Source organism: Felis catus, chromosome D4, assembly GCF_018350175.1.
Source record: "Felis catus isolate Fca126 chromosome D4, F.catus_Fca126_mat1.0, whole genome shotgun sequence".
Lineage (NCBI taxonomy): Eukaryota > Metazoa > Chordata > Mammalia > Carnivora > Felidae > Felis > Felis catus.
Window position 1 is genome coordinate 9255950 of NC_058380.1, and position 21330 is coordinate 9277279.

Sequence of the window (21330 nt, forward strand, 5' to 3'; positions counted from 1 at the left end):
AGCCAGCCAGGTGCCCCATGTGATGTGTTTTTAAAAATCTGTCTATATTACCCAGTCCTGGAAGTAAGTAAACAAAAGTAACAAGTATTATGAAATGAATAAATGAAGGACTTCGGTTAGTTACCTTTTATTTTATACTTCTAAAGAAACAAAAGAAGTATAGGATACGTTAAAATTATTAACATCCACTTCTATACCTTTCAGGATGTCAGTAACAATATAATGACAAGTAGTTAGAGGGGGCCACTGACCAATGGACCCATGCCCCAGTTTATTCAAGAAGTACGGTCCAGGAAGGGGATTACCCAAAGACACCAAGACCACAGGAAGTCAAAGAAATATCAACCACATTCAATCCCCAGGATGCATTCATTAGCAAAATAAAATACTTATTTAGTCTTCTGCTGGGATAAGAATGATATGAGGACTGTATTTATTCTTAATTCCTTTTTTTCCTGACTGTTAATGAGTAGGGAAATTAGGAACAGAATTCGGTCTTAATAAAGAGATCAGCTTTGTATACTACCCTGCCAACTCCCACTTAAAAAATGAACAGGATGAGCCAATCTGTCCAAAAAAATAGAGCCCTTACACAGAAAAACACAATGATGCAAAATATACATTTCTGAACTGGCTCATCTACGGAGAAAACTCAAATCCAAATATCTCATCCAAGTCATATACAATGTCAAACAATCTATCTTTAAGACAATATAATTTAGAACTCAGAAGTGTGTGCTTCCAAAATAGGATCAGAAACATATTAAACTAATACCCAGGTCAAACCAAAGAATGTGCAGGGAAGGGCTCAATAGACATTCTAAGGCACTGAAAAGTCCTGATAAATACCTGCCTAAAAGGTGCACAGGAAGTTACTTTTTATGGTGCAGGACAAAATCCCTGTCCAAGAATAATTAGATGATGTGTCTATAATTTGCAGGAACTCTTGTTTTTCACTTACTATCAGAACAGTGGCATCACAAGCATCACAAGCATTCAATAAATTTCTAGGAAACCTGGCAAATGTCTAGTAGGCCTTTTGCTGATGATTCAAGCCCCAAACTCATGTCCTTGTTTGACTCACCAGCACATCAATTCTGTGGCTCCTGCAAGAGTAAACTCAATGAGGCCAATAACTTAAAAAAACAAACAAACACCTTAAAGTTACAGTATAACATTAAACGAACACAAGGTTAAGGGAAGGTAAGTTAAAGCTAAGGTGTAAACAGACTCTATGAATTTGCTAATTTTATAAAATCTGCCCCAGAGCCTTAGGAAACCGGGCTGGAGACACCAAAATTTCCCTTCTCTCCCTACCCTAAAATCTCTTAGCTTCTATCAAACAAAAAAAGGACATCACGCTATTTCCGCGACACCACCTGTGACTCAAACACAAGCCTGCTGTTTCAGAAACACAACTGAAGGTGCAGAGAGAAGGCACCATTTTTTTGATTTTGCAACATACTTTTTCGGGCAGCTGGGATTCAACTTCTTTCTTCAGCCTCCTCAATAAAAATGGTCTCAACACCTTGTGCAGGCGCCTGATGATCAATATAGTTTCTTCTTCATTCAAGTCCACCTACAAGAGAACCTCAGGTGAGTCGGACATTTTTTTTTAATGATGTTTCACTTAATAACACTTTAGGCTACCTTTCTTATTTGTTGCAATGCACGCCTGAAATTGTATGTGCAGCACGAAGGCCAGGTCATTCATTACCTCTGAATTCTCGTCCCACGTGCCAGGTGGTAATAAAATGGACTCTAAATGGGTGTCTTTGTCTTAATGTGCAGTTCCATGGGAAAGGGGCCAGAGCCCCCAGCTTCCCAGTTGAGAATCTTTTGGATAGGATTGCAACAAAGCCTTACTGAAGACTGAGACAGAACCCGAGGGAAGGGGCAAGAGTTCGTGTGTTCTCACTCGAAGCTGAAGCGTTAAGCTAGGGCTCTTAACTTGGATTGTCTCCGATGCAGAAACACACCAAGGCCATGTGGCCTGAACATGAAGAGAAAAAGAGAGCAGATCTAGTTTGTGTTGGTGAGCTTCCAAGCCTCTCTACCTCACTCTTCCCTTCCTCTGCCCTCATCTCGTTCCACCCTCTGTATACATAACCTCGTCTAGAACCTCTGTGTCACCTTCCTCTATGAACCTCTAGGGGGCAGATTTCATTGGCGTTGCTTTCTACACCGGGCAAGCCACTGAATTTCTGACAAAGGGCAAAGATCCCTATAACGTACTTCAAAATTCAAGGGCTGAAGAGTTCCAACATAAATGTCTCGACAGCTTTCTAAGTGGCTTTTCAATCCCACAGTTAAGAAACCACTAATCAAAAGGACAGGTACCCATTTCTTTTCTTGCAATGGCCCGTGTCTTCCTTTCAGAAATGAGCTCCAAGACAAAAATTGATGGTGGAAGGAATGAAAATAAGGAATGTGAAAATGGCTGCTCCGGGATCTGAGGAGCATTTATATAGACACAAAACTGAGGCTCAACACAAAAGCCGGAAAAAAAAAAAAAATGTGTACAGAGAATTAGTGTGGACTCGCTCAGTTTTACACACAAATTCTTCAGGGGGCTATAGTTTGACAAGAAGCCCAAGTTTACAACAAGGAAATATCTGTTTTAAGGTTTGTGCTCAATTGGTTCGGTTGATCTGGTTAAACTGATTCAACAAATATCTCCTGTTCATCCTCCCTGTGGCCCTTGTAGATAAACATTCCAACAGTCAGGAACATTCTCTGCTGGCCTACTTAACATGTTGGCAAAAGACCAAGGACCTAGATTCTAGGATCCTAGACCATTTTCTTAGGACAGAAAATAACCCTGGAAAGAGAACATATGCATCCACCGATTAGCTCTGTAAAGTAAGCAACACTGTAAACCACCCTACGGGCTTTCTGGGGCGCTAACATTCTTGGCTTTGGGTTCCTTATGTTCATTTCATTCCCATACGTGGAAAATACAAAAGTGAGACCAGTACCCTTTCTCCAGTCATGGCAAATGGAGCATTAAACCACTGTTCAAACGTGCTGCAGCTCTTAAAAATCGTGGGGAGGAGGAAGTTAAGGAGGGCCCAGAGTTCCGGGAGCTTATTCTGCAGTGGGGTCCCGGTCAACAGGATCCTTCTGGGGGCCACATAGTGAGTGTTCAAGACCTGAGTCAGCTTGCAGTGGTGATTCTTCATTCGGTGGCCTTCATCCACTATCATGTATTTCCACCGAATCTGTAACACATGAGGAAGGACCAACATGTGGTGAGCTAGGGAAAATACCACAGGCAGGCAGTGGTGAGGAAAACCAAAGAATTCATGCTTTGTGCATAATACAGTGTGATTCCCCCTAGGATAAAAGAATCTCAACAGTCTATTTCCCATACCTGATGGATCACGTAAGACGTCATGTGATGATGGAACGTCAAAGCCACAATGCTGCATAGGGGCCATGTGATTCCAAACCGCCCTTCCCAAAGAAGGGAACTTAGCCCAGAATGAAGTGGTGGGGCCAGGACTAGCTCCCGTGTCTCGCCCCCCAACACCCCTCCTATTGATGCTATCTCAGATTTAGCGTTCATGCTGCCTCTGCTCCTAGAAAGTACAGAATAGAGCTCTCCACTTAAAGCAGAGATTACTGACTGGTTTTCCAAGGTGGCGTCAGCAGGTACTTAGAGCTGAGCTCTTCCGGCTTCAGGCCTTCTTTTCTATTATTATATTGGCTGACTAGTACCTTTGGGGCTTGGCTCAGCTCAGTGTTCTTTTTTCTTTTTAATTTGAATGAGTTGCTAACATTTCAAAGTTGGAATATTTCACATAAAAATCTGGACATCCAGCTTCTCTTAAAAAAGAAGAAGATCTGGCAACTTGGAGTCTCTCGGTTCAGACAAATTCCTTACCTGCCAGATCTAGGATCACTCTTTTGAGACAGCTAAAATGAAAGGACATACTCACTAGCACTGAAGACAATGCTAAAATATCATCCCTCTATTTGTGCCAGAACTTCGGAATTAAACACAATCTTCTTTCCCAGCATGACTACTGCTTCAAAAATAAAGAATGGCCATATGACACAATCTTCCCTCCTAAGTCTACTAGACACTGGCCCCTTCCTCTCTCCTAACTTACCCTTCAGCCCTCTTCAAGGTCACTGGTCTCAGTTTCTTTGAGTGAGAACAATAAGGAATGTGCCACTAAGCCTATTCATTCCCTACAAAACAGTGGAAATGGCCAAGAAAAGCATCCGGTGCTCAGATGTCCCTGGATCCTGCTGCAAAGCTCCCAGAGAGAGGAGGGAGACTAGCAAAGTATTTTAGGTGGTTCCTGCCTTCCTCATGAGAAGTGACGGTAAAATCGGGGGAAAAGAAATAAAATCATCCGCCAGGCTGGGATGTTCGGGTAAAAGAGACTACCAGAGTTTGGGGTTGCTTACTCTTCTTTCACCATTTCTAAGAAAAGCGTTTAAGAACCAAGCTGTACGGACAACTGTCCGAAGCTTACCAACAGCATGAAAAGAGGCCAGCAGATAAAAATGTATTCAAGTAAGCATTCTAATCTAATTTCCTAATTTAGCTTATGACCTAACAAACAAGGAATCAGGGGACGCTGATTTTGCTAATTTGCTAATTCACCAATTAGGTCTTCTGCTTGGGCAAAATATTACTACCCCTTTCTATAGCCTCAGTAACAAATAAAAGCAATTCATCTCATTACCAGGCATCTCTGATGAATTCTGAAATACATACGCAGAAGATGTGATAGGGTGTTTTTTTTTTTTTTTTAAGAATCTCAAATGTGCAAACACATTCCCGCAGTAATATTGAAAACATGTCATTTTTGACATGTTCAGTGTCAAATTCATCTCTGAGCCGGAGGAGCAGGAACACAGCACTATTGCCACTGTCATCTCAATTATTAAACCCCCCTGGGAGCACACTTCCTGTATGTTACTTCCTGTGATGCCACGAAGGGAGCACTCCATTCCCAGAGCAAAGGTTTAAGGCAGAGAGAGAACAGGTCCAAGAAACAGGGATTCCGTTCAGTTCTGGCCATAACTTAGTTTCAGATTATAGCACTTCGGCAGCACCGTGGGGGAAAAAGAAATTACCAAAGGGGAAAACAAAAGGAAGTTTTCATAGTTGCTCCCATGAACCAATGTATTTCTGTCATTCGGCAAGAACGCATTGGGAGGCAAGGTGATATAAGTGAAAAACACTTTTCTATTTTATGGCTAAAGGACAACTTAGGACGTACAAATTAAGAGCCATGAAGGTTGCAGGTGGAAAAACAAGCCTCTCTCAGCTTCAAGTAAATAGAGAAACAGCCCAGAGTAATTCAAACAATAGCCCATTATTTTACCAGGAAAACCTAACACAGGAATAGCACCAAAGCCCCAGCCTGGATGAATGTTCGTATGGAGAGGTGCCCACTCATCTTTGGAGAGACAAAGGCACCAGAGGAATGAAGTCACGCGGCTGACAATAACCCAGGGCAGCAAAAACAATTATTTCTTCCACAAGCAGGTTCAGGGCCACTGGAGAGAAAAAGAGTTGCAGAGGGAGCCCAGGTGAATTTCTTAAGAGATGTAAACTCATTAACTATGAGAGGCTAGGTAAGAGAAACAGAATCAATGACATATGCCAAAAAAAAAAAAAGCATGCATAAAATTAAAACCCAAGACCAAAATATATCTGACTCTGCAAGTGAGCGAGAGCGAGAGAGAGAGAGAGAGAGAGAGAGGAAGGGAGGGAGACAGCGAGAGGGAGAGGGCAAGGGGAAGGGAGAGAAGCCATCTAATGATCAAATTATAGTAGCGAGTATAATTTGGGGAATACTTTACGCTCCAGTGCAATGGTCCATAATTAGAGGTAAAAGAATTTTTTTTTCAAACATACCTTTGCAAGAATGTGCTTGTCTTTGATAATGTACTCATAAGTAGTCAAGAGGACGTTGAATTTGCCACTCCGCAGCTGGGGGACAAGGGAGCGACGCATGGCAGGGGTGCCCTGAATGGAAAGAAATACATACATATATACATATATACATATATATATATATATATATATATATATCCCAATGGAAGTAATGTGAGCATTTTGTCTCACTATTCATGGCTTAATGGAGCCCAGACACGTGACTGAGAATTGCACATATATGCATTATCATATACAGATCCATTATCCAGGAAGAAAGTGCTTGGCAAAATCGCACACATCTGGACAGTTTTCAGACCCTTACAGACAGGCTTTCCCAGGGAAAACTGAGGGTGGGGAAAGAGAGAAAAGGAAATTATGGCAACCTCGAGGTAGCAGAGACCCTGCTGCCCTGGTGGAATGCTTCATTTCTATGGGACCGTGCAGCAGGCAGCCCGAGCACCCGGGTAATTGCGAACTTTGCGGGAACCGTGGGCATAGAGGCACGCGGAATGCGCGGTATTTGTCATTTGTATTACTCTCATCAGAAACCTCGCAATATGATAATTAACAATTTTCTTCTGCATTTCACTATCTGAAAGTAATTATGGTTTATTACAGTAATCTTCTTGGGATGATTAACTCACACTGTTTGGTACATGATGTACATGACAAAACTTTACAACCAAATACAGTTCACAGATGTGCATATGGAACGAAGAAAAAAAAATAGGGTCTATTTTTTGCTTCTCCACATTTATATATAAATACAGCATTCCAAACCTTGTAAGAAATTTTCACCACAGAAGGAGCCCATTTGTCAAATTCATATGTCCAGTTAGACAGAGTCCTATGGAACAAAAAAGACAACATTCAGAGAAAAAGGCATTTGTATGAAAAATCAGTGGTTAAAAAGATGTTCTTATTCATGCTCAGGCCTCACCTTGAAAGGGGCTAGAGACTATAAATTATCTCAACTAAGTATCTCTTTTAAAGGTGTGGAAATAAGAGATAAGTGGAGAATAAGACGCCCCAAAGCATGACAAGTGTGTGTGTGAGTTCCTAAGAAATCTCGTAAGGAAAAACAAAATTAATGCATAAACATAGAGGGGGAAGAAAAACCTTAGCAAGTGCCAGAGTGATGTGGGGACTCTTTAGAAGCAGCCATGTAAGTGCACAGAAAAGTTGAGTCAGGAAAAACAAATTTTATAAAAAGCACATGAAAATATTAAATAAATATGTGAAGACAGAGTAAGGGAAAAACATTGAATGCCCTTTTTTTTTTTTTAAATCCCTGAAAACATCACCGTAATATAGGAGTCTGAACATGAACAATATAGGTAAAGAGCAAAATATATACTTGACACGTAGATATAATACAAAGGATGTCTAAATACCACGGATTTGGATAATGCAGATTCAGAAGGCTTGCAAATAAATCGTCCTCGTTTGGACCGAATTTGCAAAGGCTAAACCAGAATCCTTTTTTTCTCAAGGTCCAAGACTGTACCAACACTGGGATCGACAAAGATCTCAGGGACCACAACTGTAATCTAACACCCCCAGCCAGAGACCCCATTCTCGAAGGGGGTCTCTTCTGAACAGGTATTCCTTCTCTCAGAAGAGTCAGAGAAAGACCTCCGAGGAGACGCACAGTGGGCCAGGCTCTGGGAACTGAATGGAGAACAGCAAGACCCATCCTGATGGCTGAAATTAACCTGCATGTACCAAAGGCAGTTTAATGCAAAATTCAGTTACGACTGTGATTTAGCTTCTGCTTTAAAAGATACAGCGAAGGCAGGTTGAATAAGACATACTTTTTGAATTTCTGCAACCTTTTGGAAATGGGACAAGGGAAAGCTATCAAAGAAATCTTTAAAAAAAAAAATATGTCCAAGCCTTTCCACCTCGGGAGTCACTTAAGGTGTCACAATGAATAAGACCTAACTGTGCCCTGTGCAGGCTGTGTAGACTACAGGGCTAATGGCTGATAAAATCACTTTGTCCTGTGTTTAAACAGCCATTCAAAGAGGCCAGGGGTTGAGGGGGAGGGTGGGCAGTGAAAACCTAAATCCAGATTAGATGCTCTTGGTAATCCCACGACCTGCTAAAATTCTGCCTTAAATGAAAAAACAAAGATGAGCTACTAAGAGGGCAATCTACAACCTAGGGAAAGATAGTGCGAAATAAATGACTTTACTTACGAAAGGGGAACAATGATGAGATAGGGGCCATTGAGTCTTTTGTGCTCCATCAGATAAGTGATGAGGGCAATGGTCTGTATGGTCTTTCCTAGCCCCATTTCATCAGCTAAGATCCCGTTCAAATTGTTATTATACAGGGAAACCATCCATTCCAGGCCCTGGAGCTGAAATGAAGAGTAATTGCTTCAATTATCCAAGATCTGCACAGGTAATTAATACTAATACAACTCAAGTGAGGCTGTGACTTCTTAACTCCTCGGTGCCGTAGGTTGCATTTCCCACAGTAGGCAAGTGGGGGGAAGCACCAACACAAAAAGAATTTAAAACATGAGCCTGTAATCATTCCGGCTGCTTGGCAGGTGCTAAGTGTTAATCAGATTTAGAAATGACGGGCTGCAGCATACTGGTGGGATTTTAAGCAGCTTTCCTGCTCATCCCTACTTAGCATTTCACAGTATATGACATTCCACAGTGATTATAAATGAAGAAAACCCAAACTAAAATCCATTCCAACCACTCCAAGAACAAAAAGCCAATGTGAGGATTAGAGACAAACAAACCAGAAGGCAGGTTTGGCACACAGATCAGAGATCATTAGAAACAGCCTTCTTGGCAACGTAGAGACTCCCCCGGGGCGGGATCCCCTCCGGGAGGAAGCAGGGTGACCGGGGAGCCAGGGGCGCGCTGCTGGGTCCACAGGAGCACATTTCCTGGTGGAGAAAAAGCTCCCAGGCACCACTTTGCAATGTGGGTGCCCCCCATGGGCAGCGCACTGGAAGCTGACTACCTGCAAACAGGTCCCACAGATTTTTAAAGTACAAGAGCTCTGCACCAGAGATGCGGCTTTGGGGTTCCTGGGTTAACTACAAGAAAGCTTGGGTGAAAATACGGAACTGCTCCACTTCCTTCCCCCAACCACCAATACCACTATCATCCCACACATGTTGGATTTCAATGGTAGAAGCAATTTAATGTATTTATTTACGTGATATACATTTACACACTTACATGTTACATAATACATAGAACTATTCTATTACATATTACACAGAAGTAAATGTGTATAAATATACAAACACATAAATACACATATCTGCTGAAACCAATTTAGCTTGCTGATGAAGTTATACTTAGGGAAATGTTCCTTTTAATTTATTTTATGTAAGAACAAAGCGAGTAATTCAATGATTTTCGTTAGTTATTAAGTGACTGTTCTGTGCAAAGGACCATGCACCGAGGTAGAGAAGACGGATGCGGAGTGTGGAGGACGCATGCCTCCCTTCAGAAGTTTCCAGTCCAAGAGGAGACAAAAGGCATTCACACATACACGTGGTCTAAGAAGTGCTTGAAAGTATGTGGCATACATATAAATACTATAAACTTACTTAAAACGGTACTAGCACATATATGCAATTGTATCGAGCAGGTCTGCAGAAATACCTCCATAGGCCACTTGGGCTACCTTGTCATCCTACAGGATTTTGCAGGGCAGCAACACCAGGAGATGGGAGAAACAGGGAGGGCTCTGAGGGCACGGGCAAAGATAGAGAAGGCAAGAGGGGAAATGAGTGGCCACCACAGTGGCGGGTGGGAGGGGTTGCATGACTGCAAGAGGACCCTGAGACCACCAGACCTTTTGGAAAGTCAACTAAATGCCAAAAGCATTTGAACAGTGGTTTAATGGATTTTTTTTTTTTTAACGAAAACTGGCAAAGGGGCTGAATTTTGGATCTGCGTTCAACGTAGATAAAACAGGAGCACGAGTGGGCAGCACAGGAGACTAGAAAGTCATGAAACTGTAGGAGGGGATTTGGATTTCCCCAGACCGCAGAACTGGAGGGTTCGGGCAGCGAAGCGCACTTGTGCGGCTTTCCCGGGAAGCAGCAGAAGAGCCTCCCCTCCACCCCCATCCACAGTGCCAGGGTTACAGAACTATTAATGGCACAAAAAAATGTGCCAAGGAGCAAGGTGACAGAAAGCTAACGCGTGGACAGAGATCCAGGAAGGCGCTGAGCCGCAGCTTTGCGAGAAGCAACTCCGTGGAGCGAAAACCCGGAAGGTGTCTGATGCGCATGCTCAGGAAATCTACAGTGGCCTGGAGAGGAGGAGGGGCATGAAACGCACAACCGGAAACCGGGGAGACAGGTGTGAAAGGACTGTGATGTCAGGGGATTAGAAAGGTGTTGGGTGGCGGGAGGAAATCAGTGTGGCATTAACACTGATTTATGAATATTCCAAAGTATGCATCTTCTCCGTGCAGACCGACAACAGTTTACTAGAACAAACTGAGTTGACATCTATGCCAAGTACGATGAAAACAACTCGGAACCTCGTGAAAATAGCATGGTCTTTGGAGAAACCATGACCTTACTACAGCCAGAACAGTGGTTCTCCAAGTGTGCTCCAGGGGCTCCTGCTGGGGAGATTTTCAGAGCATCCCCAAGGTCAAAACTGTTCTCACAATATCACTAATTCACCTTTTACATCAGGTTGATACTTGAACCGGTGATGCAAAAGCAGCAGTGGGTACAGACTGCTGGCACCTTAATTCAAATCGAGAAGGGGACTGTGGCAATGGGCAATGCAACCTTCACCCCCCACAATGGCAGCAAGCACAGTGCCCAGTATTAAGAGTTTAGGGGAGGGGCGCCTGGGTGGTTCAGTTGGTTAAGCGTCTGGCTTCAGCTCAGGTCATGATCTCATGGTTCGTGGGTTGGAGCCCTTCATCGGGCTTTCTGCAGAAAGCTCAGAGCCTGGAGCCTGCTTCAGATTCTGTGTCGCTCCCTCTCTCTCTCTCTTACTCTCTCTGCCCCTCCCCCACTAGGGCTCTCTCTCTTTTGAAAATAAATAAATTTTTTAAAAAATTAAAAAAAAAAGTTTACAGGAGCCGAGTCCAAGAAGTCTGACAACTTAAACTTCCTGAGGTATATTCCAAAAGACACTAATTTTATAGCATGTTAATAGGGGATATATCAACATAAAATTTGGTGGTCAAAGAAATTTGGGGATTAGGAAGTTAAGGTTATTTCACTGCAGGATGCTGATGTGCAATCATAGGTCACACGTTTATTTTTGCAGAGTCGTGAATGCGCTCCTGCACAGCAGGGCTTATCAGAAGGGTCACTTCCAAGGTGCCCATATGTCTGCTTGGCTCAGGATAGTCCTGGGTTACGCCTGGTATTTATAGGAAGGGCTTCTATACACGCTCCTAAGCATCCAAATTTGCGATATTAAATTATGCAATAATCCTACTTACAGCTGATAGTATTGCCCATATTTATTTGACCACAGAACATTTTTTTTTCTTTTTAAGGTACGTCTCCTGAGACAAATGTTCCAAGGAACCCACTTTGGGAAACACCAAAGTGGCAGGAGGTAGAAGACAGGAGCTGACCTTATTCCAACAGGTCAAATGCAACGTCTGTTATGTTTACAGTATACTTTTCACCAGAGCTCCCCATTTTATGGTGTCTTAAAAAAAGCATAAATATAGTAGACAGCGGCTCCCAGAAGCTGAATCCATGGCATTAAACTCTAGCCACCACTGCAAGTTGTGAAAAAAATGCTTCATTTACTTCAAGACGAGGCACAGATGTTCCTTTACGTACAGAATGTGGCTGGGTTTCCCATTGTGCAGAGACCCACAAGAAAACCGTTCCAAATGTTCCTTAAGATGCAATTCACCCAAAAATCATGGAAGAGAAAATGGGTATGCCCTAGTCAGGTGGTAAAATGGAAGTGCTCTGAAACAAAAATGGGAGGCACCACGGAAGAGAATCATCTTAACAATGGGACCCCAAATGCCTCCCCATCACCAAACTTCTTAAGCAATCGACACGCGCCTGTGCAAGACCCACTCCGACGAAAATTAGGTACAAGACTGTGACTTGCCAGGAGGGCACAGACCACACCCATTACCTGATAATGCTTCAGGGTCCCGTTGATGAGGAGGGCGGACTGCTTCTCCACCCTCTCCGAGATGGCATGGGCCACCGTGTAGTAGGACTGGGAGCCCCTGGCACTGTACTGCATGCTGTACTCATCATCCACGTCTTGCTTCGCTGTCCTGGGACAGAGAGTGGAGAATCATCCTCAGATAATTTGGTGCCTGAATGGGGAGCCTAAAATAGCTGCAGTGAGTACGGTGTATCGATCACCTACTTCCTGTCTTCTAGTTCAAATACACGATCCGTAACCCTCACAGAATTAGCAAGGTAGACTGAGTAATGTCCATCCCCATTCTAAGCTTGTGGGGAGCTGTAGGCTCACAGAGGTTAATTCATTTGTCTGGGCCACATAAAAAGTAGTGGAATCCGGGTCTGCGTGCAGGCCCGCTTGACCTCCAATGACCGATGCGAGCATGAGCTTGCCCAGCAGCTGAGAGAGGGAGCAAAGGGATAGGAAAGACAGGCCGGTTTCAGCTTCCTATGTCTTGTTAACCAGCTGGTATTTTATTCCACAAGCAGTGAGGACCATCAAAGGTGGGGGTGGGGTTCTAGCCCTTTGGTAAAGGAGGAACGGCAGACTGAGAAAACAAAGTTTCCTAATGTGGGACCTATTTCCTATTCCTGGGTGTTTCTTTTAAAACTCATCCCTTTTATTATTTATTTGTTTTTTAATAAAATTTATATTTATTTATTTCGAGGGAGACAGAGACCGTGCACGTGGGGGAGGGGCAGAGACAGAGAGGGAGAGAGAGAATCCCAACCAGGCTGTCAGCACACAGCCTGACGCGGGCCTCAAACCCATGAAGCCATCAGAATATGACCTGAGCCAAAACCAAGAGGCGAATGCTCAACCGACTGAGCCACCCAGGTGCCCGGAAACCTCATCACTTTAAAATGTTGTATTTTGCAGGGCGTCTGCATGGCTCAGTCAACTAAGTGTCCGACCTCGGCTCAGGTCATGATCTCTCATTTCATGAGTTCAAGCCCCACATTGGGCTCTGAGCTGACAGCTCAGAGCCTGGAGCCTGCTTCGGATTCTGTGTCTCCCCCTCTCTCTGCCCCTCCCCTGCTGTGCTCTCTTCTCTCTCAAAAAATGAATAAATGTTTAAATAACAAATAGATAGATAGATAGATAGATAGATAGATAGATAGATAGATAGATAAATAAATAAATGTTGTATTTTGCGGGGCACCTGGGTGGCTCAGTCGGTTAAGCGTCTGACTTTGGCTCAGGTCATCTCATGGTTCATGGGTTGAGCCCCGCATCAGGCTCTGTGCTAACAACTCAGAGCCTGGAGCCTGCTTTGGATTCTGTGTCTCCCGCTCTCTCTGCACCTCCCTCACTCTCGCTCTGTCTCTCTCTCTCTCTCAAAACTAAAATAAATATTAAAAAATTTTTTTTAAATGTTGTATTTTGCATATTATTTCCTCCAAGGTTTCTCTTAATATTAGAGCTACACAAGCAAAGTGCTGACACAGAGGATGGCTGGGGTGAAGAATGGAGCCAGCAATTGAACACCGGGAGAAGAGGGTGCTGAGGGGTCCTGGGGTGCTGCGGAGACCGGGCAGGACAGGGGTTAACGGGGACCAGGAGGGAATGGCATTTCTCACGGGGTGGGGGGGGGGGCGGGGGCTCAGGGTGAGTGTCAAGGTGGGAAGGGCAACTGAGCAGCCAGCTAGTAGGGCCGGTCTGATCAGTTCAGTCCTGGCACCAAAGGCCAAGGTCAGGCAGAAGCCCAGGAGTGATGCTGAGCTGGAGATGGGGATTTGGGAGGAAGGAAGGAGATGAGCCCCCAAAGCTCGGTGGGTGACCTCAGTCACCACATTCGTTTCATGTGGGGTGTGGGCGTAAGGTCGGTTGGCCTCCTTCCTTAGACAAAATTTTCTACAAGAAAATCCATAAAGCACAATCCTCCTGAAACACACGGACAAGGGAGAAAACTGAGCGATACACACTCAATGATCTGCTTGGCATCCTTCTCAGAAACCTCTTCACTGTTTGGATCCAGAAGTATTTTCTCTTCCGTGTCCTGCCGACTGGACTCCTCCTCTTCATCCTGGGGAGGGAACAAAGACACAGGAAAGAGTCCACTTTCGTGAGGGAACCTCGATGGTAGGCATTTTCTGAAAAGCGACTGGGTGGTACTCAACTTCACCCACAGAGGAAACACAATTAAGGGAGGAAGTAAATGTAATACTTACCTGAACCAGGCAATACGCCATTCCATTTCTGTTTAAATCATTGAATAAGAGAATAAGAGAAACCCTCTGAGGATCCCTTAGAACACTCACTCCCAAGAATGAATATGGAAAAGTCATGGCAGATGGGTATTTATCATTGTTTGGTTATCAGAGTCCTGCAGACCGTATCTTCTCTCACTTAGAAACATTCTAGAGCCTTCTCTCCAAAGCCAGACTTCAGAGGCTTACTATGATCCTTCTCATAAAAATGCTCTCTGATAATGCCAGTCGTCCCCCATGCATTCAAGGTAGAGGGGCTGGAGCTTGTGAACACACTGCCTTCTGCGACTACTTCACATCACGTATTTCTGAATTTAGATTAAAACTGCCAATAACTTGGCAAAGGACTCACTATCTCCACCTCTCAACTGTGTACTATGATCTGCTGATCTGTTTGAAAGCTTCGCTATGTGCACTACCAACCACTGGTGTTGAAGGCTCAGCCCTTCCAGATAGTCCAGGAGAAATTCTTTAAAAGCAGGTTTCAAGAGAATAATGCTTTCCCACAACTGCTGAATGAAAACATATGAACTGACATGATGTTAACACTGACAATCAAACCTAGGACAACAGATCATTGAGATGGCGGGGGTCTGGCGAGGAGGCAGTACAGGTCTTTCGTTTTCCAGGCAAGGGATGAAGTTCTTTGAGGGGAACATGACTCGCCATGAGTGGGAGACCCAAGATGAGGACTCGGGGTTTCTAGACCCCTGGGTCAGAGTTCACTCTATTCCCGGCTGCCTAGAGCTGTCTGCAGGGGTCAGTCTTGGGCTGATAGCTGGGGGTTCAGCAGCCTACTGTATCTCATCTCTGTCCCTCCCTGGTTCTCTTACTCAATGACAAGATGCTTCCAATGGGTCACTTATGGACACACTCATCCGAGTAAACAAGAAACACTTTTAAAATTGATTTTGTAAGCTTCAAAGACCTTGGAACAAAAGTGGCCTATAAAAAATAAATAGCATGCAACCCAAAGCAGTTTAATGGGGTGCTTTTTTTTTAACATAACTTTTATTATTTTTCCTCAACATAACTTTTATTTTTTTTCCTCTTTGTAAAAGTTAACAAGTGTTCATGGTAGATTCCTTTGGGGAAAAAAAGGGGGGGGGCACAAAACAGAAGAAAATGACAATTGTCTTAAAACTCTGGTGAGCTATATGACCCAGTCTGTGGATCTACGCCACAGCACTTTGTGAACCAAGATTCTTCCAAGGCTGGCAAACAGAATTAATGACCACTCAATAACAATGCTCTCATAAAGGAGATAAAAGTCTTCTTTTAACCCTCCTATATGTAATTATTAAACATTTTGCAGTTGATCTAAAAAAAAAAAACCTTTACTATTATTTCTTAAGTTCTGTTAAAAGTGTCCAAAATTACCATCCCAGGCTCTAGATGTCCTGACTGCTCCCTCCAAGAGACTGAGAAACATGCTTCTCCTTGGGTCATGGGTATATCCGAGGAATTCAAACCAGAATCATGTTTAAAGAGAAACCAAGAGGGTCAATAACCTCATTCAAACAAGCCCATGTTGCCCTTTCGTCTAAGTCTCCAGGTGTTTGACTGCAAATACACTCTAAGGCTTACAGGACTGCAGAAACCTTCAGGTGACTAAGTCTCAGTGCAAACCAGGTAAGGCAAGGCGCTGCCTTCCCAAAGTAAACCATCTCCAATTCTCCCCCAAAAGACCGTTCTGTCCCCTCCAACATAATGTCAGCTTCTGTTTTCTTGGATTCATATAAATTTAGAATTCACCAAGTTTCCCCATTGGCCACGAGCCCCCGAGAGGTCACTGTACCGTGGGGATTGTGCCATCATGGCTTTGGCTCACCCCTCAGCCCCAGGCGTCCCCCAAAGGCCAACACTGGAGGAAGACGCGACAGACAGACACGGTGCCTCCCCCATTAACTTTCAAACCCATACACTCCAAACACAGGTGACTACATACCTCCTCCTCGTAATCAGAATCACTCTCTTCGCTGTCGGATCGGGGGGCGACTTCGTAACTACAGGAAAAGGAGTGGGAAGGAGAGGGGGCTTAGTTTTTTAAACTATAAGACAATATGTACACCCGTGACCTAACTAGCATGTTCTATGCACAAATGACAGATGCAGGTGAAATAACTTTAACCAGATCGGTAAAGGTCATGCTGTTTTAGTTCTAAGATTGTACAAGGAGCACAAAACTCTAAGAAGCCAAAGGAGGCCAGTACTTCTGTTTTATTGTTTTTTTGGCTTTTTTATTTGTTTGCTTGCTTCAATTTATTTTGAGAGAGAGAGAGAGAGAGAGAGAGAGCAAGAGCGCAGGAGGGGCAGAGAGAAGGAGACAGAGGATCTGAAGCAGGCTCTGTGCTGACAGTAGACAGCTTGATGCGGGGCTCAAACTCACGAACTCTGAGATCATGACCTGAGCTGAAGTTGGACGCTCAACTGACTGAGCCTCCCAGGTGCCCCCTCCCCCAGTATTTCTGCTTTTAGGCCATACCCAGGATTCATCTCCAACCAGGCGTCCAGCTGACTTGCTTTGGGTGCTTCTGGTCCAAACAGGACCTTGCCAGTTTCTGTGTGAGTCACTTTGACAGGGAGGTCACTCATCTGACTGCTTTCATCTATGGGCTAGAAAGGAGAAAAAAAAAAATACACATCACCGCTTGGTGTTCACACAGCCTCCCAATTCTGTGCTGGGCATTTCTCAGCCTTTTGGCTGCCCAGCATCTGGACCCTTTTCCTGTGAATGGAAAGTTCACCACCTAGGGAATCCTGGCAGGAAGTGGAATACCACCTCCTACTGAAGAAGCTGAAAACACCAGCCTCTCTTACAGCAAGGCTACCAGCACAAGACCTCAGCTCCATCCACCGGATGCACTCACCAAGGCTCTGTATAGGGACCCAGAAGGCTGGGGAAGCCGGCAGGAACAGGCATGCTGGAGGGAGGGCAGAGCACAGCAAGTGGCCTTGTGGAGCTCCTGCCCAACTCCCAGCATCAGCCATAGGTCCCTTGGTCGAGTTGTTCGGCTCAACGCTGGCTGTAGCCTTGAGGCATGTTCTCCGGGCTTTCTTGGAGATCCAATGAATTACCCAATATCCCATTAACATATTCTCTTCTCACTTAAATCTGGCAGGGTTGATTTTTGCCATTTGCAACTCAGAACCCTCAACCCCCAAATAATACTTCCCCAGATAACAACTATTGCAAAGTCATAGTTTCTGAGAAAACAGGAACAGAGAAAGGTACTGTCACCTCATGAGGGGCCAGTCTAAGCTTCTGCAGAACCAAATGGCCTGGCATCTAATGCAGCCACGGGTGCTAGGAGTAGGATTTTAAAGCAAAAAGCTCTGCTCATCTGAAACCTGGCGAACGGGCCAAGACTGAGCTGAAGTTCATTATTAGACTCTCAATGAAAAATGGCTTGCTCAGAAAATTAGGAGAAAAAAATGAAATTGCAGAGGCTGCATTCAACCTACTTCAGAGAACAAATTTTTTTAAGAGGCGTAAAAATGGAGTAATCCTATGCAAATGCGTGCAACTCATTACAGGGTGACGTCACCTCTAGGAGCAGACCCCCAGGCCAGACGTTGTTGGTTTGGAAATGCTTGATGTTTTAGGAGTCCTCAAGTTACCTATCTCCTTAAAGGTAATAAAATTCAATATTTAGAGAACTTATCAATTCCAAAGGATTTTTCCTAAGTTGTTCTTAATTGAAGTTAAATATAAATGGTAGGAAAAACAGTATACAGTAGCTTATCTTACGTATCTTTAAAATAAATGACCAGAGGGGCGCCTGGGTGGCTCAGTTGGTTGAGCCTCCGACTTTGGCTCAGGTCAGGATCTCACGGTTTGTGGGTTTGAGCCCCATGTTGGGTTCTGTGCTGACAGCTCAAAGCTGTCACAGCTTTGGATTCTGTGTCTCCCTTTCTCTCTCTGCCCCTCCCCCACGTGTGTCCTGTCTCTCTCGAAAATAAACATTTAAAAAAATTTTTTAAAAAATGACCAGAAAAGGGGCGCCTGGGTGGCGCAGTCGGTTAGGCGTCCGACTTCAGCCAGGTCACGATCTCACGGTCCAGGAGTTCGAGCCCCGCGTCAGGCTCTGGGCTGATGGCTCAGAGCCTGGAGCCTGCTTCCGATTCTGTGTCTCCCTCTCTCTCTGCTCCTCCCCTGTTCATGCTCTGTCTCTCTCTGTCCCAAAAATAAATAAACGTTGAAAAAAAAAATTAAAAAAAAAAATGACCAGAAAAAAAAAGTTCTCTCTCCCTTCTCCTTTAAGAAAACACTGTAAGAATAAAAAACAATATATTATGATTATCAACCAAAATAAGCTTTAAAAAAAGAAAAGGATTACTCCAAACTGTCTTTTTTGTTTTTCTTTTATGTGTGCTAAAGCGACGCATGTGAACACCATTACTTTGCACGCATGACGTTTCTTTCTCTTTAACGTGAAAGGTCATCTACACACCCATGTGATCAAGACCTACCAGTCGCTCTCGCCTCCCTCGGAAAAGTCAGCTTACGTTACCTTGAACTATCATAATATAGCTTTTTCATTCTTATGTCATGCCTCAAAGAAAATTGGGAATCACTGTAGCTGGAATTAGATCTTTGGCAAAAAGCACTGAATGAGCACAGCAGAGTGTAAGAACACGATTTAAAAACAAACTGAGCAAGATGTCCACTTTGCCAACTTGAGCAAACAGAATGCACATGTGTTGAGATGAAAAGAAAAAAAAAGGTGCATGTCACAAGCCCAAGATCAGTGGCTAATTTTCCCAAGAGATGATAAGAGGTAAGAGCATTGTCCCGCTAACGCGTTAAATCTCTCCCTGTGTGCTTGTTAGTTACAGACCCTTGTGAGGCATGCTCAGGTAAGGCTGGGGGCTATTACAAATCCGAGTGGTTTCTAAGTGCTCCAATATATGGTATTCTTCCCCTAGAATGGCCCACTGAGAGGGCCTTACACGTTAGACTCTTAACCCCATCCTTTCTTTCCCTGTGATAGATTACAGTGGTTAAGCCACATTTACTGTTCAAGAAGTTTCTGCGCAGAAAAGTGGTTTCAACCTTTTTCTCTGGATCCAGGATGTTCACATTCAGAGTAGGCCTCCCATGTACAGTGATTCTAGAAGGGTTCCCCAAGCAGGTTTATCAGAATCCATGAGAGAAGACAGTTTGAATCATACTCCCTCCCATTCGGCTGTGGAGAGGGGTATGTATGCCTCCTCATGTGAATCATTGGCAGAGAACTTTGAGTTTTCGGAGAAAAAAAAGTCCAATAAATAAGTAATTGTGTTCTCATGATTCAGGAGAATTTTCAAAATCCTAGGAAATAACATTTAGGAATGTGCTGATGACTCTACACATAGAAGCCCTATCATAAACCTACACACAATGTCAAAAAATAAGTTAACCAAATATGTAAATTGTTTACAGAGTTTCATAATTTCAAATTAGTAATACACTAAGGAAACTGGGTCATATTTTATGTTTCTGTATCATTTGCTGGGGAAATACAATTATACAATCACTTAAGGTTCTTACACACATGCTATACATTCATAAACATATAGGTACACAGAAGATTCCAGAAGGTACACAAGAAACTTCGTCTGAGACGGAAGATGCCTTTCCAGTGTATCCCTTTTATGCTATTCTAATTTTCAACTATGCTAATGTACTACTATTTTTACTTAGAAATGAATAGCTGAGTAAAAATAACGTTGGTATTCACAGAAAACGGTGTCGTAGGGCATGGTGGGGACTCACGGAGCAGAACAGAGCAGAAATGGGTGCAAAACGCCTCACCTCTCCGTCTGGTCCCAGGGCAGACTCTCCTCCCTCGGCCATCTCTTCGGCCTTCTGCAAAGCAAGGTCAAGATGTCAGGTGTACGTGAATCAAGAAGACGGTTACAAGAAGAACTTTGTGGCAGTGCTGTGGTATAAAAAAGCACTTCATCGCCACTCATCATCATCCAACAAAGCTCACGTGTTAATGCCTTTCATTTGTATTTCTCTTCGCTGTCTGAGACAAGGTGTGTCTTTCACGGGCAACTTGCGGGGAGTTACTGAAAGCCACATATGATTCAAGGCTGGCACACACCAAAGATTTGTGGGTCGAGTCTTCCAGGACCCAAAATGCTGAAGGTATGAGAACATCAGGGCTGAGGTCAGCACGTGGAATGTCCTTCCCCTGTTTGGCACCGGGAAGACAAATCCTGATGTAACTGGCTCCACGTTCCTTGGCAAGGTTTCTAAAAACGTCCATCACGAAAAAACTCGGAACCGCTCTTGGGTCATAAAAACACAGAATCGTACAACAATCCTGTGAGCTCTCTGGATGTTTTCCATTCAACCTAATCGGCTTTTCATAATACACAGTATTTCTACGGTGGGTACTAGGAGCAAATGTGATACAGATACTGTGATCTCATGACAAATTCCGTCACCTGCCATTTCTTAAATATTTCAATATCTTAGTCCATTAACCTCCACGTGCCTCAAAGACAGCCTAAATGAAAAGCGAGGATTATGTCACATTTGGGGCATACCCGAGAGAGTCTCATCTGCAATAAACACAGAAGAGTCTCAAATTTCTTACATTTATAACAACTTCTTTGACAAGGGAAATCTTTTCCATCACCTTTTCAGAATCCTTATTTGAAAGTTATTGCTGGAAAGCTATACTCTTCGTGTGTGAGGAAAAAAAACCCAAAAAAACAACTTTAGTCATTTCCTTTATCAAGACATTTAAGAAAATGAGCTTTCCTCCCCTGGGCTCTTTAGTTAATTAAAAATATATATAATGATACAGAATCGATATTAACTCTACTCTGTTTACTTAAGGCATTGATTATATAATACATTTTTGCTTTCCATGAAAATAACTCAGTTGTCTCTTGACAAAACAGCTTTGAGAGACAATGTTCAAAATCCAACCCTTTGTCCATACTGAAGAAATGCAGATCCCATAAACGTTTGAAATTTTGGGGAAGTTCTTTCAAAATTGTCTTACAAGGAATACATGTACGTATGTATGCCAAAGCAAAG

General features: G+C 43.6%; 1 protein-coding gene across 7 annotated transcripts in view; it reads right to left on the reverse strand.

Moving 5' to 3' along the window:
• SMARCA2 (SWI/SNF related, matrix associated, actin dependent regulator of chromatin, subfamily a, member 2) overlaps positions 1-21330 on the reverse strand; it is a 181508-nt gene that overhangs the window by 106260 nt on the left and 53918 nt on the right. For all 7 annotated transcript variants that reach the window (XM_045043019.1, XM_045043015.1, XM_045043017.1 and 4 more), the window contains exons 10-19: positions 20089-20142; positions 16777-16907; positions 16240-16297; positions 14007-14107; positions 12022-12169; positions 8104-8267; positions 6683-6749; positions 5882-5992; positions 2979-3221; positions 1466-1579 (exon numbers count right to left, since the gene is read on the reverse strand). In XM_045043019.1, coding sequence (XP_044898954.1) covers positions 1466-1579; positions 2979-3221; positions 5882-5992; positions 6683-6749; positions 8104-8267; positions 12022-12169; positions 14007-14107; positions 16240-16297; positions 16777-16907; positions 20089-20142 — 1191 coding nt within the window. The remainder of the gene's footprint in view (positions 1-1465; positions 1580-2978; positions 3222-5881; positions 5993-6682; positions 6750-8103; positions 8268-12021; positions 12170-14006; positions 14108-16239; positions 16298-16776; positions 16908-20088; positions 20143-21330) is intronic.